The following is an 18065-nucleotide window of genomic DNA, read 5'->3' as shown; positions in this document are numbered from 1 at the left end:
TAAAGATATTCCGAATATGGTCATATTGCATAATGCATCGTCCCTATGCAATATTTAACATATTATATGAGTAGTCCACTTGCAAACCGCGATATGTTAAAAAATCCAGTTTTTTAGTCAATAGCACCAATCGGTAGAAAATTAAAAATATTAAGGTACGTATTTAACATAATCTGTCAAAACTCGTAAAGTAACGTGTAAAATGAAGTAGAAAAATTAAAACTCTTGCAAAACTTGCTATGCCGATTGGCAGTTCACTTTCTAAAATCTCTCAAAATAGCTCAAATCGGTAGAAGATTTAATCTTCTACCGATTGCCGTCATTGGCATTTTTTTTTACATAAAGTGGTTTACAAGTGGACTACTCATAATTCAGGTACCTATATAGGTATAACCAAAATAAGTTGTTGAAAGTATTCGTATTCTTGGTAGTATTCCGAAAGCTCACGCTACATTCCCAGGTCGGGTATGGAAACTCTTGGTTTACATTTTTTTTAGATGGGAGTTGCATTTATTACTTGCTTATTATGTACAAGGTTTATAGATTTTTTTTATGTATGTAACCTTTAAAAAAAGAAGGAGGAAAACAAGAAGGATAAGTGATCTAGTATGGGCCAATCAGAAACTTCCCAGTATTTGCTCGTTACTGGGAAAAAGCCACGCAAAACTCCTCAGAAGAAGCCGAAATATTGACTGTCATCAGCAGACCTTCCATTCCACTAAAAGAGGGTTTTTTGTGTCGTAGCTTGGTTTATAGTACCGATGTCCTTCACTATTTTTATCATCTCTCGAGACAGTTTGTATAAACTATCACGGATCCGATGTCAGAGAGGTCCTCACCCTAAGTCCTACAACGCGCCTCCAGCTGTTGTCTTTAAAAGCTGAAATGGGAGAAAAGCATCTACAGGTGAGGGACATCTTGAGGTGTAACATCATCACATATACAGCTATCTCTAAGTTAACATTCAGAGTCTGAAAATTCAGACCCATCCATCAAATCAAAATGTTTTCATTTTTTAATCTAATATCGGTGTTTAAGCAATCATGCAAAGTTTTTCGCAGGCAAATATATATATTTTTATTACTATTTTTTTATTATTTCAAAGTCCCTATTCCTCCCAGCGGGGCATGTAGGTTAATACTAACTAAAGTATACAATCCACCACTATTTTTTATACGTAGGATGATAGCAGCAGGAAAGCTAGTAACCCTACTAGAGAACCCCAGCGGCATTAAGAAATCACATAATTAATAGTGAATAGTACTGTCAAACTGAGTGATGCTTGATTGCCTCCATAATGCAGTGATTAGGTCGCTTGGCTACCATATTTATTTATTTTTCACACATAATTACAATTGACGATTACGCGCTTTGACTAGGGTTTCTCCCTACCCATGGCACATCATATACAATACTTAATTATAAAATTTTATGATTAAGTAATTTGTTTATGACATGCAATCAAATAAGACATGGCTGAATGTTGCGATCTATTTCAGGTGAATCCACGTTCATTACCTTTTTATCAAAAGCTCTTTTAAACGAAGTTTTGTCATTAAATGAATTTATGTATAATGGAAGACGGTTGTATTTTACTTTATTGCGTAATAATCAATGTTCTTTGTGTAAAATAATGTGTTGATGAAATCCTTGAATCGTTTTCTAGTGGTCATAAATTGAGAATTTTAAATTGTAAAACTCCTACATATATCATCAATGTCACGATACTGCACATGTAAATTTATAAGAGCCATCTATGGTTGGATTAGGGTTGCTTTTATTTAGCAGTTATTTGAGCAGTGTGGTTGCCAATCATGGGTAGAATGGTGAATGTTGCACGTGTGTAAAGTGATTATTTAGCCAGTCTCTGACATGTCAAAATTCTTGTTAATACTCAAACTTTTATATTATTCTTCATCCATGTTGAGATTTTAAAATGAAAGATGTCAAAGTGTTAGGATATACAAATTTGTGAACAAGTTTTGTTGGCAAATATGTTGTGAATTGAAGGTTTTCTTCAATAGAATTTCACATAATCTTTTTAAGCCTGAAATAAAACGAAAATTATTAAGAAATGCAAAGATAGCAACGTATAAAATCAATTGTTTCTAGAACCTTCAAAGTTTCATTCGTAACGCGTGATATGCATTGGATATTGAAGAGTTGTAGGTGCTTAGTCAGTGCCAGATTTTGAGCAGTGGCGGCTCAGAAGCTAAAATAAAAATGCGGCCTTAGAGTGTTTTTATTATTTTGTAAAAAAAGTAATGAATCTTCTAATTATATAAAATAAATATTAGAAGAGTAAATTATTGTACAGTTCTCACCTAGAGTCCGTGGGCAAGATTTGCCTACAAAAAGAGGTCCGTGGGCTAAAAATGTTATGGAACCACTGATCTAGACCTCTGAGACCTTTTGATAATTTTGAGGTCTAAGCTAGAGCTTATTTAGCTAATACGTAAATAAGGAAGGAAGGAATGCAAAGCTGAGACAAGCATTATCGATAAAATTAAGAAAGGTGTGTTGAGATGGTTTGGACATGTAGAACGAATGAGTGAGGAAAGAACGGTAAAACAAATTTATGAGGCGAATGAAATTGGAAAAAGGAGCAGAGGAAGACCGAGAAAAACTTGGCACGATCAGGTATGCCAAATACTTGAAAGCGGTCAGGTTAGGTTAGGTCGAAGAAGAAGTCGAAACGGCGGGTGTGTATGAGGAGATGCATGAACGTGGAAGAGGCGAGGAATGTTTGCAAGGACAGAATGGTGTGGCGTTCTATTTTCTTTGCCTACCCCTGTGGGGAAGCGGCGTGATGGGCATTTTTGCATTTAAAAAAACGGTTTTATTGCTGTCAAGAATGGTGGAAAATTTATCGAATTCGGTAACCCTATCCCAGGCGTGTTATATATTTAAACATGGAACATTAACACACCAGTAAATACAAGCTGACCCATCTTATTGAGCGTGGGACGTTATTATTAGCAGTCGACACATTGGCATTCAGAATCATTTGCCCACTTTCGAAAATCCCGGTCGGACGCCAGGTTGTCACAGCCAATGCCTGCCAGTACACTGCCTGCTAGAGCCAGTGCGTCGCGTGCTGCAGCCATCCGACGAACCGGTCACAAAGATCGGAGACAAGAACGGGTTACTAGTGTCTGAAGATTGGCGCCGAGAGCCAACGCGAATTGTGCGAACGTACGAACTTCTAACTATCCTAATTGTGACTTAATACCGCGAAACCATTGTGCAAAACCAGTTAGTTTTCAAGCTAATCACTCAAAAAATGTAATTAGTTTTCATTATATTAATTTATTAACGAGTTTATTTAAGTATTAAAATGTAAGTGATTTTCTCATCTAATATTTATACAATATTACCCTGGACTGGTACCTGAAGTGGAGGGCTGATCACCTTTCCTTCGTGTGCTAACGATCAAGATAACACTGTGTTTATATGATCCAGTGCCCTATGCACCATCAGGTGCGGGGATAAGGGTTTGAAGAAGAAAATGTAGCTTTTTTAGAGTGACATTCGTTGATTATTATTTTAGTTTGACTGACAGCTTAATATTTAGTATGTGCAGAATAAAATAACAGCTTTACAGTTTTTACCTTATGAATTTCATTTGATCAGCAACCGGGTTTCGTCGTAACTGACATCATCTAAAATTCATACTAATATGTTTAAAAAAAACTACATACTAATATATTTATTATTTAAAATGCAGTTCCACAAAGAAATGTCAGTGCAAAACTTAAGTCTAAAATATGTTGTATGTGTGATCGAATACGTCGTAAATAAATTAATTATTTACAAAATTTGGCGTGTGTCCGAATACTTGTTCACAAATCTGGATTATTTATTTTTATTTATTAAACTTCATGTACAGAAAAAAAATATATTAGCGGGTTTATTGCTAATAAGAAATATTTTTCAACTAATCAAAAATAGACTAGTGATATTGGTCAAAACGGTCGGTATGATACCTCATAAAGCTGTTTGCAATCAGAGGGTAGATAATGCTTGAACATTAAGTAATTAGAAACGTTTATAAAGCGCTAAGTAAATGGTAGATATTTCCGCTTAGGAGTTATCTATTACATTTTTGACATCTCAACATACATAGATGAATAAGAATAAGTTTGTGAATATAATCCAAGAAAGCCTTGCGTACAAATAAAAGAGTCTCTGCTTAGTTAAAGCTTTCCTTGATCCAATAGATAGATGGCTGTTGTGAAATCATATGTACTATTTCACGTGAATTTCAAAATTTTGACTAGTGTTATTATCAATCATGGGTAGAATTGGTGAAAGTTACAGGTGTGTAAAGTGATTATTTAACAGGCCTATGACAGGTCGTATGCCCTGTAAATACCCAGACTTCCATATTTTTCTTCATCTGTGTTGTGATGTCAAAATATTAATTTTTTGTTGTTATTTTATTGGCAAATTGTACTATTATTTAAAAATTGTGATTTTCACTAATGACTTCACCAATATTAATGGATTTTACAAGAAATGCTTAGTAAGTACTGCCAAATAAAACAGAAAATTATCAAGTTTATGTACAAGTGAGGTTTAGTGTGAAAATGAATAAAATATATCACTACCGTTTCTTAAAATCTACTGAGGGATGCATTTCGATGCATTTAACATCATTATCAACCTTCAACGCCCATGTTGACGGACGCCTTCATCATTCAACACTTTTCAACGACCCAAGGTTACAACTCTAAAATTTAGACTAAGCTTCACATACGATAATTGATAACGTATCTGAATGCATCGAAACACGTGTTGCGATATATTTTAAGAAATTGTTGTATTAACCCTAAATTACATTCTTTACATGTGTTGCTTCGGTGCTTCCAACAGAATGAATGTCCGTCGTAAATTTCACGAACATCCCGTAATAGGGTTAACCAAATAAAATTTAAATAAAAAATGGATGCCGAAGGTACGAATGGAAATATTATTTTTTGACATCTCATCAAAGATGAAAAAGAATATGGAAGTCTAGACATTTACGGGGCTGACGACCGTCATAGGCTGGTTTAAGTGATCACTTTACACACGTGTAACATTCACCCATTCTACCCATTTTTGACAACCACACTGCTCAAATTCTTGGAAGTTCTATATATATGAACCAATTTTTGAAACATTGTTCTTCAATCACTAGAACTTCACTAGAGACATTTACTGGTGAGATGACTCCTGTAATTGGAGATAATCCAGATTTTGTGAACAAGTATTTGGACACACTCAAAATGTTCGAATGGAAATATTAATAAGATGAAATTTACGTTTACAGGTGAGAGAACAAAGATCGTAACAACAAGTGCTGTTCGAATTCGGAAAAACAATAGAAAGTGCGTGTTGGAAACAATCACACTCGCTCAGAGAACAGTTGTTGCACATTTCTGTCGCGTTATAAATAGCGGAGCTGTTGAATACCGTGGATGAGTGAGCCGGGATAAACTATTTTCGGTCAGTTGTGTAACGGGAACCACCGGTGTTTGAGCTAGTGCGACTTTCTTCGCTTGCGAAAGAGGCCGAGTCGCCGCTCCAAGAGCCGAGGGGGATATTGGCGCCAGTCCAGAGCTGGTCCACCCTGCCAGGTCTCTCGAGAAGCTTCCACGGGGATCCGAGACATGGCGGATTACAGGTGAGAAAATTCAATTAACACCAAAATAACTCGTGAAATGGCTCCAGAATCGCCGAAATAGCGCGGTTGCGAAAAGACATGTAATTTTAATTTGATGAAAAAGACTTCTGAGACCAATTGATAAGGTTTTTTGTAAATTTTTTAACTATCATTATCCACGTTTTTGTGTAAACAGTCTGACACCAATTGACAACGTTTTTTTGTATATTTTTCAAATATCACTATCCACATTTTTGTATAAACAGTCTGACACCAATTGACAACGTTTTTTTGTATATTTTTCAAATATCACTATCCACGTTTTTGTATAAACAGTCGGACACCAAATGACAATGTTTTTTGGATATTTCTTAAACTGTCATATCAATATCCACGTTTGTATAAGCAGTCTGAGACCAATTAACGACATTTTCTTTGTATATTTTGAAACTATCATTATCATTATCATCCACGTTTGTTTAAGCGCCCTTGATATAGCATTTTACGAAAGTACTGCATTATAAATCATCCAAAAATGATTATTAATTATTTATATTAAATTAATAACTTTAATTTAGAAAATAAATATTAAAAATGTTTTCATTGATATCTCAACATAGATTAAGTAAAAAGTAGAATAATGAAGTATGGATATTATAGGGTTACGACCCGTCATAGGCTGATTTAAGTGATCACTTTTTACACGTTTAACATTCACCATTCTATCCACTACTCATATTATAGAATTTATATATTCTTAAATTGACACCGTCTTCCATATGCGAGTGCTTGGTAGCATGTATGGTAGATTTAATCATGTTTTTAGTTAAGCCTCCATATTTTCTGTGGTTTTATTTATTTATATGCAATATGTGGTATTTATTTTTTCTAAGTCAAATCAACCGGAATTCCTAGACTAGCGCTTTTAATTGATAGGCACCAAATTATTTATATGAATGGAAACGAGACATAAATAAACAAAGCTTCTAATCATACATCATTGAAATGTTCAAAAGCTCGTGGTGTTTTTATGATCTAATGATATTTTTATTGATTCACCATTTCCTTTATCAATTGATTAAATTATATGGTAATGAGTTAAATGCATTATTGTAGTTTTAAAAAAAACCTTAAGAGATTCGTACACATCAATGGTAGCTTGCTGATGCATATACTAATACGGGAATGTAACCCCGAGTGCCATAACCTTTCTTCTACAGTATTGTCTTTTTATCTCTCACAGTTCCTACTTTCTATTTAATCTAGCATATCTATTGCAATATATCAGTAATGTACTTTATTTGACTAACATGTAAACCATTTAATTAGGTTTGCAAAAATCTAGAAAGCAGGACCAATCGCCCTGCCTTCATATAATATATCAAACTTAATCAAAGTTCGAAAGGTCCCGGGTTTGATTCCCAAAAATAAATATAAGTGATTTTTTCACTGTAATATTTATTCAGTATTACCATGGACTGGTACCTGAAGTGGGGGGCTGATCACCTTTCTTTCATGTGTAAACGATCAAGATAACACTGAGTTTATATGACACAGTGTCTTATGCACCATTGGGGCGCGGATAAGGGTTTTATTATTTTAATTTATTATATATAAATATATGCATGTATGCATGTGTAAATATTTACGAGTGTAGAAACATGTAAATAACTGTGACTTAAATTCATCTTGGGGCATGGTTCACTTATAGGATTTTGTGAGGTTCAAATGTATATCGTATGTGGGTCAATAAAGTGCATCGAAATAATTGAATGCACCTGCTTCTTCCACGCCTCCGGACAGTAGGTACATAAATAAAACTCGTAGTACAGCGTGGACTTCAAACATAACAAGAAATGAGGATTGTTTCTTGAAATTCTCAACAAATTATCGATGAAAACGTATCTGAATTTGAACAGGTGAAAATATTGCACATGTAGTTAAAAACGATTATTTATTTACATTTATTTTACTTAATGATAACTATTTTAAGAGTTACGGAATATATTGTGTATTTTAAAAGCATTGTTAACTTTGTGGTATGGTAATATAGCACTCTCCTCATCATATCCTTATCATACATCGTTTTTAAGTCTACATTTGACCTCACATAACGCGCACCTCTCATAACGAGTAATTCACATAAGGAACAATAAACAATAAAAAATGTGAAAAAATGCAACAAATATATTAAATGATAATTCTGTGACACATTTTCGCTAAATTTTGAAACGTCGGCAAAAAAATGTCTACACAGTTTTCTAGTTAAAAATGATTAATTATTTCTAACAAACTCACTTTTTTTTTTCAAATCTAAATTGTATTCCAAGTTGTTACGCTCCTTAACAATTTACAAGTATTTTTTTTTGCAGAAATGTTAATAAAAAATGTGTATACTTTCGGAATGGAACGCATTATCGTATTTTACATTGATTTCTATGGGAATTCGCTTAACGTATAAGATGCTGAAACTAATTAAGCTCTTTATAAGAGGTTCCAATGTGCATCAAGAGGATACTTCCTAAAGATTCCAAAAGATCAAAATAAGATCAAGCGCATATGGACTTTTCCATAAAAGGCAGTGAATAATTAGTGAATATTCATCCTATGTACTCTTATAATATTCCTCATAATACGAAAAACTCGCGTAGGTGCGTAAGAATACAGATGCGTATTACGTAATACCATTGTCGCTTTCATAGCAAAGCCTATTTTGGATAGTATATTTTTTTAAATATTAATTATTCAAATATTTTTATACGCATTTTCCGTCAAGAAAAAATATCGAAAGCGCGTGAACTATTTTTGGTGTAATATAATATGTAATATAATGCTAGAAGTATGTAAATTACAACAAGAAAAAAATATTGTAGTTAACAACAAAAAGAAAATATGTATACAAACTTTATGTTATTACATTAAAAAACAGTCTGCCTCCATGGTGTAATGGTTAACGTGTTTAGCTACCGTGCTGTAGGTCCCATATTCTATTCCCAGGGGGGGGAGATAATAAATTTTGATGATTTTACTCTCTAATATTTATTTCATATTACCCTGGACTGGTCGCTGAAAAGTAAGAGTGATCACCTTGCCTTTATGTAAATAACGATTAAGGTCATACTAATGAAACTAATATTATTAGGTAGGAGCTAATTTTTTAAAGAGAAATATTTTTCATTAATTGATTCGGCAGTCGCTTTGTGGTAAAACCCCTATTTCTAGTGGTATTTAATACTAGAAGTGGTATTTACGTAGTAGTGGTCAATTCGATGCAGTGCCCTTGCACCATTGGATGAGGATAACTGTTAGAAGAATTAAAAATAGTTTAAAATTGACTCAATGCCAATATATTTTTCTTTCTTATTTGAGAAATTCATATTCATTGATTGCGACAAATTTGGCCCAAAATCATCAGTGAAAAAATGTTTAACATATTACTATGGTAATTATTAGGGCTTTTTTTCCATGTTAGGCGGTGGAACGGCGTAACGGCCTTTTTTTCACGGCCATATACATTTTTTAAATTTTTAAAAATCATTTAGACGAAACAATGTATGCGTTTACGTAATTACAAACTTTGTTTATATAATTCGTCAAAAGAATAAAATATAGAATTCTAATGAATATTTTAATAATATTTCAGCATATTTTATAGTAAAAAGCTTGTCATGAAGTGAGTTCCGGGACCTTTTTTGTTTAAAAAAAGCCTTAATAATTATTATCATATATAATGCGAATAAAATATCTTCGAATTTAATTTTAAAAATAAACAAATAAATATTTATCGTACACTGGCAAAGTATAAAATAGTTCGCAACATCAAGTTTAGTACGCCATCGGAACTTTTCGCGGATTCTGAAAACATCTTAATCGCCTCGTAAAAAAATAAGGCTTTACAGGCAATTAGCGATAAGGCTTTGGTTGAAAGTTGGTCGATAAAAAGTTGGCGAGTGGGTCGAAACCTCCCCGAGATTGTGAATCTTCGTCCCCTTCGTATCGCCATTGGAGGGACTCCACGGAAGGTATCCTTGGACTGCAAACTTATGGAATCCTCTTGGAATGGTGCCAGCTTTCTGGCCCATAAACAATGTTAGGAAATAGATACGCTCGTTTTTGAATGGTGTTGTATCGTTATTATCTGTTAACTAAGTGTAAAACTAATTATACTTACTGATCAATTCTGAATGAAGAAGCCATTATAGGTATACTTGAATAATACATTTATAAATTATTTTGATGACAACAGAAACATATTATGCACATAAAAGTTTTACTGGGTAAATACCACTATTTCTTCAATTTATTGTGACACGTATTTCGATGCATTCCATATCATTTTCAAAAACCGTATATGAAGCCATGCCAAATTTTAGAGTTGCGTCTTTGGGACGTTGAAGGATAAAGCTAATATTTTAATGTAGGAGCTAATATTTTAAAGAGCATATTGTTAATTATTTTTTTAGAGAAATATTTATGTTTTTCATTATTTACAAAAATACCTCAATTTCATACTACTTCTGTGAGCCTAAGCAACTCATTATTAGAAATAGGTATCAAATTGCGGTTGAGTGGGTTTAAACCGAAAAACTACTACTACATGTTCTATCCAAAATTACAAAATTTCATTAAATTTTACTTTTTGTAATTTACTTTTCGTTTCTGATATATCATTTAAATAAATTACTCAATAAAACATATCATAAAATTGTTTATTGGCATTTCACTTCTCATAATTTCATGGTTCATGCATTCATTTAAACACATATATTTAAAACCTTAATTACTCCCACATAAGCAGGACCTAAAGTTTTCATTTTGTACTTGTAGAAGTGAGTATTGAAGGCAAATACTTATTTTGAAAAAAAATATAGAGAAAAAATGTATATTTATTATACATTGATTACAAGTTTATTTTATTTTGTAGATTTTTTTCAATTACAAACAAGGAAATTAGTTATCCAGAATTTGTTTATTTCAAATGTAATTATTCCTTTAAAAAATGTCAAATTCAATGATCAAAAAATGACCAAAGTAGAATGACTAAAGTAACATTAGCGATAGAAAATGTAAATTGGTAATAATTTGTGAGCAAACTATTAAATGATAGTAAAATTTTATTTAGCTTCTTATAATGTATTCGTATGTATCTTCATATCGCTCACTCCTTTCAAGAACGGCATAAATCAAAAATCGTCAATTTTCAGTCGTGCATGTTTTCGGAATGCCTAGAAAATGTACTATATCCCAGCAAAAGAGGCATATTTTTAACTTAATATTTACTCGCTACAGGGCAGAAAGTGTTGTTTTTGCATTTTGAAGAAAAGGTATTGTTTAATTATTTTTTTAAATAAACTAAATATTTTTCAAATGGAGAAAAAAACTTCAGGTTTTACCTAAAAATATCTGTTGCACAGTAAAAAGTTCAAAAATTGGCTTGATATTTATTTTTAATACTTTGTGTTATATTTTTAAACATTAAAAACGTTCACCTGAAAAATCAAGTTTTTTGATTTATGACGTTCTTGATAGGAGTGAGCGATATGTACCTTCATTACAATGTTTATTTGAAACACGTGGGAAACATTGTAACCAAATGACAAAACGATTGAATGAGAATTTAAATATAACACAGAACGTATGCTGTGTGATAAGGAGTGGGTGTTTTGAGTATTAAGTGATTTAATTACGTAAAAATCTATCCGTTTGTCTTGGGATTGGCCTTCAAATATCGTATGGGTGGTGACATTGACAAAGTCGATAGGTTCTAGGTTCTAGGGAATGCATTAGCGGGTATTTGGTTAATCGGTTTACCGGTAAATTTACCAAAACTACTACCGAATTGTCGGTAAACAATTTTTAAAAATACGTAATCATTTTAAGGTATTAAAAATATATTTTAAAAACTACTTTACTATGTGGCGATATTTGCAGAAAATAAAATCGTTTAGTGTTTATTTTATGGCTAATTATGATATCGTTCATGAAATCATACCTTGATCACGAATCAAGCTTAATTCAACATTGTTTTTTAACGAATATAAGATGTATTAGCTTTTATTTTTGTAATAATATCGTTCTTAACTAAATATTAAGACACATTTGCCCTACAGATGATATACTCGTATCAATATAAATAATTTATAGGTGTCTCAGCCGAAACTAAATACCTATCATTTTTATACGAAAAAAGATGGCAAGCCCTGGTATGTTCAGACTTCCATCTTTTTTCGTATAAAAACGATAAATGCTTCGTTTTATTTGATACACATTTATCAATTAAATTATACAGATAACAATTCTGTACATTTTAAAATGAATAATACTCGTACAAGCAGTGGCAGAATTATTTGTAAGAGTCTATTCAAAGTATCACAAATATAACAGGTTGGTACTGAAATGTTTGAATATCAATTTATTTTACACACTTTGTGATTTATCCACATTTTAAAGCTTTAAAATAACCGGTAAACTGATTTCAAAGTCATATTTTTTAAACCTTTTTATCGGTAATGTCATTTTCCGATCATTTTCAACACCCTAGTAGGTACCAATTAACCTACAGAAGGTATATAAATACATTATGTATGTCGTAATACAAAACAATTTTTATTTTAAAAGCGTTTTTAACAGTTTGATAACATTTTATCAAAGAGATTTCTTTATGTTTTGAATATTGAAAGCATTAACTTTGTGGATCATATTGATATATTATTTCGAGAAATAAAAATACTCTGTGTTTTGATCCACTCACATTTTTATTAACCAACTAGTTTCGGCAACAACCTGTTGCCCTGAAGAGGGCAACAGGTTGTTGCCGAAACTAGTTGGTTAATAAAAATGTGAGTGGATCAAAACACAAAGTATTTTTATTTCTCGAAATAATATAGATTTCTTTATATCCAAAAAAGGTACATATTTAAAAAATATATATTATTAAAATAATTATTAAATATAATAGGTGTCGTATAGAGACGAACCATGTACCATTTTCATATTAATGAAGATAGAAGTCTGAGCATACCCGGGCTAACGACCTGGCATTTAGCTAGCTTACGTGATCACTTCATACACTTGTATAACGTTCACCATTCTGCCTATTATGAAACATTTAAATAGCAATTACTTTTGAAAGACGTATGCATATATGCACTGTTGTTGGATTGCTTTTCTGCGTAAGTTGTAATTTTGAGAGATTTTTAATTTGCTACGATTTATAAATTGCAATTTGTTTTCTGTATTTTTGAATAATAATAAATGAATGAATTCATAATTATCAACCGGTGAATATATATATATATATATATATATATATATATATATATATATATATATATATATATATATATATATATATATATATATATATATATATATATATATATATATATATATATATTTATATATATATATATATATATATATATATATATATATATATATATGTATATATATATATATATATATATATATATATATATATATATATATATATATATATATATATATATATATATATGTATATATATATATATATATATATATATATATATATATATATTTATATATATATATATGTAAGATATAAACATATGTGTATGTGTTTGTGTGTGCGAACTAATTCAGAATGAATCTTACCTCCATCAAATCGAAAGAAAGTTATATAATTTCATTAATTGATTCGGCAGTCACTTTGTGGTAAAATCTATCCATTTTTAATTAATTTTTACTTAGTAAATACCACTATTTCTTAAAATCTATTGTGACACGTGTTTCGATGCATTCCGCATTCATTTTCAAATTCAAATGATGCGGAATGCATCGAAACATGTGTCACTGTAGATTTTAAGAAATAGTGGTATTTACAAAGTAAAACATTAATTAAAAATGGAAAGTTATATAATTTACAAATAATTTATAATTTGCAAATAGCAGTAAAAATTACAAATTTCTTAAGATTATAACTAAAACTAACGTAAGAAAGGAATCAAACAAAAGTGCATATATAGAACTTTAAAAAACTAATGTTATTTGGATGTTCAATAAAATAGGCAAAATGGTGATCGTTACACAAGTGTATAAAGTGATAACTCAAGGTAGGTCGTAAGCCTTGGAATTCTCAGACTTCTATCTTCTTAAGTTTACTTATGATATATAATAAATTTCGAAATATCATCCATAGGGTATAAAATCCAGTATTTCAAAGAATTGTTATCAAATAATTGTTACCGCCTCCGTAGTGTAATGGTCAGCAAGCTCGGCTACCGTTCTGGAGGTTCCGGGTTCAAATCCCAGGGGGGGGTCAAATAAATATCAGTGATTTTTTCACTGTAATATTTATTCAATATTACCCTGGACTGGTACCTGAAGCGGAGGGCTGATAACCTTTCCTTCATGTGTAAACGATCAAGATAACACTGCGTTTATATGAAGCAGTGCCCTATGCACCATTGGGGTGCGGATAAGGGTTTTATATATTTGTATATATATCATTGTTTAATAAGTAACATACATTTGTAGTAATAATAGAGAATAATAAAAAAACATTAATGTCATACACTGTCATATATGAAAGCTCGTTTTAGGTATTCAAATTAGGCATTCATTTAACAATTCTCTATGGAAACCTACGATGTTAAAAGCCACGTGACCCTAACACTTCCAACCATTTCAGGCCAAAGTTAAAGGCTAACGAATTCAATTTTGAGTCACAAGCCCGCGAGAGTAAAACTTTTAATTGCATCAACTGACTGACCGTGATTGACTCAATCATACAATTAGCCCAGTTGTTATTAAATAACTTTATTCGCGAATAACTGAAATAAATCATCCACATAACAGAATTAAGTGTGATGTTTCGTCGCAACTATACTAAGTTATTTGACGTTTAACTAGGCATTTTAATTTGATAACTACACTAACGTATTTTATATTAACTACTAGCTGTACCCAATTACGTGTTCCGGTAGCAATTTGGTTAGAAAAAAAACTAACTAACTAACCATCGCGCCGCTTCTCCGCAGGGGTAGGCAGAGAAAATAGAACGCCACACCACTCTGTCTTTGCAAACATTCTTCGCCTCTTCCACGTTCATGCATCACCTCATACGTACCCGCCGATTGTTACGACTCCTAATCTGACCACTTTCAGTAAAAAAGTAAAAAAATATGAAGTCCGGATCCTGGATTATAATCACATACATGGGAAACGCTAGAAAATATCCATTTCCTTTTTTTTATTTAAGCTTATAATTTGACCAGTTAATTAAATTACAACATTTTGAATGTGTTTAAATACATTTCTGGATTATCTCCAAATAGGATCCGAATCCTAGATTTTTAGGATTCGGACCTCACATACAAATAAAAGAATTTCTGCTCAATAAAAAGCTTCTTTCATCTCACCATAGATGTCTCTTGTGAAATTCTAGCGAATTCAAGCACTTTGTTTCGAATTTGGACAATATATTTACAATTTCCAAGAATTTGAGTAGTGTGGTTGTCAATCACAGGTAGAATTGGTGAATGTTACACGTGTGTAAAGTGATCACTCAAACCAGCACATGACGGTCATAAGCCCTTTAATGCCCAGACTTTTATATTCTTCATCATCTCTGTTGAGATTTCAAAAATAATGTAATTTATTCTAAATGAATACACAAATAATTTTTTTTTATTAATTTTATGTTTACATTTTTTGTGCAAAATATTTTTTAATCCTTTTAAATATAGTTTATTTTATAATATAATAATATTAATTGATACATACAAATATTTACGAAAAAATTAAATGAAAATTTAGGCATACAATTTTATTATTAACGTTTCCGTATGTAGAATTTTGAAATTGGGACTCATACGATGTTTTTTACTATTTTTTTTATTATAACGATTTCACGAATTTAAGTTGGTATAAATCTCGACTAATTTTATGATTATGGCTTGATACTTAAGAGGATTATCGCAAATATGCAATTCACTACGCGACCGTCTGCGCGAGGAACCACAAGTGTCTATAATATATTGAAATTTGTTTTTTTAAAACAAATATTGAAAAAAGTATTGTGAATATATTTTTAACTTCTTACCTTTCAATTACTCTTTTCTTCACAAAACCATTTATTTATATCGATTTTTTATTTTAATAAAAAAATATGCTTTAAGCAAAAAGTTCAATTCTGTTAAATGTTACCTGAGTTTAAAGAAAATAAGTTGCGGGCTATCGATTATCCTGCCTCGAGCAATAATAAGGTAGGTATTGAAAAATGCGGTCGATGTGTCGGGATGTTATATTTACCTGTTATATAAACACACGCTACAGGTAAATTCGCATGCTTTTTGGCACAGCGGATGTTGTAAGATGTTTTCTGAATGCTTTCATCAGAATTCTATAATTACGAACAATTTACACGTCATTTTTGCTGTACGAAACTTATTACGTTGCCAAAATACAAGACACAATAATCCACAGACAACAGAGTTATTTTCAGTTGTATATTTTTTATTTACAAAAATGTCAGTAATATTAGTATTTAACCACTCACCTAGATCTTAAATCTACCGGTTTCGAGACGTACCCGTCTCTTCGTCAGGACAATCAGACGAAGAGACGGGCATGTCTCGAAACCGGTAGACTTAAAAATCTCGGTGAGTGGTTAAATACTATCTATTACTTACATTTTTGTAAAAAAATATAAAAGTTAAAATGACTAACCAGAAAGTAAATGCTATAAATATTAATAATGTTGAGAATATTAGAGGTATTTTTATTACATGAGTAACTACCTGCAGAGTTGAATAAGTACTTTAAATTATAACCCACTTAAAACATTTTTTTTAATGTTTTAATATTCTTTGAAAAACTATCTTAAAATACAATATCTACATACAATACCATATTCAAAATTGACATTTTGGTTTTAACACAAATATATGTATACGAGTACATACTCGTATTATATACAAGGGGGCACAAAATTAATGACCCTATCGGAAGATGTTATAATTATTGATAATGACGTCGTACGTTAATCATATTTGACATTTATGAACCAGACAGCTGCAGTATACAAACAGATTGATAAAACGGGCACAAATATGTAGCAATACTGGCGGCAGCCACTTGACAGAAATCAATCTTTTTTACTTATAAAAAAACTAAAGACCTACACCGTTCAAAAACAACTTATTTTTTATTTAGATAAAAGGTTATTTACAAACATAATTTGATGATTACTTTTGTGCCGCCTGAATTTTTTGTATACTACAGCTGTTTAGATCACAAATTTTAAAAAATTACAACATTTTCCGTTAGGATGATTAATTTTGTGCCACCCTGTATCTATAAAATACGAGTAGGTACTTGTTAGTGTATTTCCCCCCCAATGAGTGAAATTTGCCAAATAATGAAGTGAAAGGATACGAGTATTTTAATTATGTTTTGTAAGCAGTAAATGATAATTATCGGAAATGCGTGTTGTAAAAAGCATTGTAACTAATTGTCATATCATTAACGCCATCAATAGCCCGCAACTTAATTTCCTTCAAACCCAGGCGACATTTAAAATAATTGCATTTTTTGCTTAAATCACCGTTTTTGCATTGAAAAAATAAGTCGTTACATTAAAATAATTAAATGGTAATGAAAATAAAAGAGTTATAGAAACGCAAGGAATTTAGAAAAATATATTTTTTTTCTTCTTTTAACCCTTATCCGCACCCCAGTGGTGCATAGGGCACTGCATCGTATAGAAGCAGTGTTATCCTGATCGTTAAATACACGAAGGAAAGGTGATCAGCCTTTCGCTTCAGGTACCAGTCCAGGGTCATATTTAATATATATTTGACTGAAAAATCAATAATATTTATTTCGACCCTCTTGGGAATCGAACCCGGGACCTCCAGCGTGGTAGCCTAGCGCGCTTACCACTACACTATGGAGGCGGCGAATTAATATTGTGGCGAATTAATATTTTAATAATTTAATAAAAATATTAAAATATTAATTCGCCACATTTCAAATATATTCTAAAAAAATGTGGGCGGACAACATTTGCGGCTTCTAACTTTGTATATTTGAGAGTTCGCCCTTAATATTACATCTCGTTGAGTAATGATGGGTAGTTGATTAGTACTGTCTAAAGTATTGAATACATTTAAAATAAATATTTGGTTTTTACCGATGAAAAAAAAATACACTGCATACGTAGTTAAAACTTAAACGTCCATAAGTAATCGATGTCCCGATCTGATTTGAGTCATATAAACATAGTGAATTCGTTAAATATCAAAATATATATTTTAGGAAAACGCTTAATATTTACAACATTTTGAGTGTGTCCAAATACTTGTTCACAAAATCTGGATTATCTCCAATTACAGGAGTTATTTTCATATTATTTTTTGACATCTCATTAAAGACG

The 18065-nt window shown here is 31.4% G+C and overlaps 1 protein-coding gene across 4 annotated transcripts in view; it reads left to right on the top strand.

Annotated features, from left to right (window-relative positions):
• Positions 1-2954: 2954 nt before the first annotated feature.
• LOC148311953 (uncharacterized) overlaps positions 2955-18065 on the top strand; it is a 31186-nt gene continuing 16075 nt past the window's right edge. For 2 of the 4 annotated variants that reach the window (XM_088278251.1, XM_088278254.1), the window contains exons 1-2: positions 3010-3285; positions 5315-5668. In XM_088278251.1, coding sequence (XP_088134377.1) covers positions 5655-5668 — 14 coding nt within the window. In that variant the 5' untranslated portion in view covers positions 3010-3285; positions 5315-5654. Of the gene's footprint in view, positions 3286-5314; positions 5669-18065 lie in introns of all 4 variants that reach the window. The other 2 variants (XM_088278252.1, XM_088278253.1) reach the window with 2 other exon arrangements.

This window comes from Brachycentrus maculatus, unplaced genomic scaffold (genome assembly GCF_059751285.1).
Source record: "Brachycentrus maculatus isolate JH-2025_06_01 unplaced genomic scaffold, ASM5975128v1 h1tg000055l, whole genome shotgun sequence".
Classification (NCBI taxonomy): Eukaryota; Metazoa; Arthropoda; class Insecta; order Trichoptera; family Brachycentridae; genus Brachycentrus; species Brachycentrus maculatus.
Note: the sequence above shows the minus strand (reverse complement) of the source record. Positions and strands in the feature narration are given on the sequence as shown.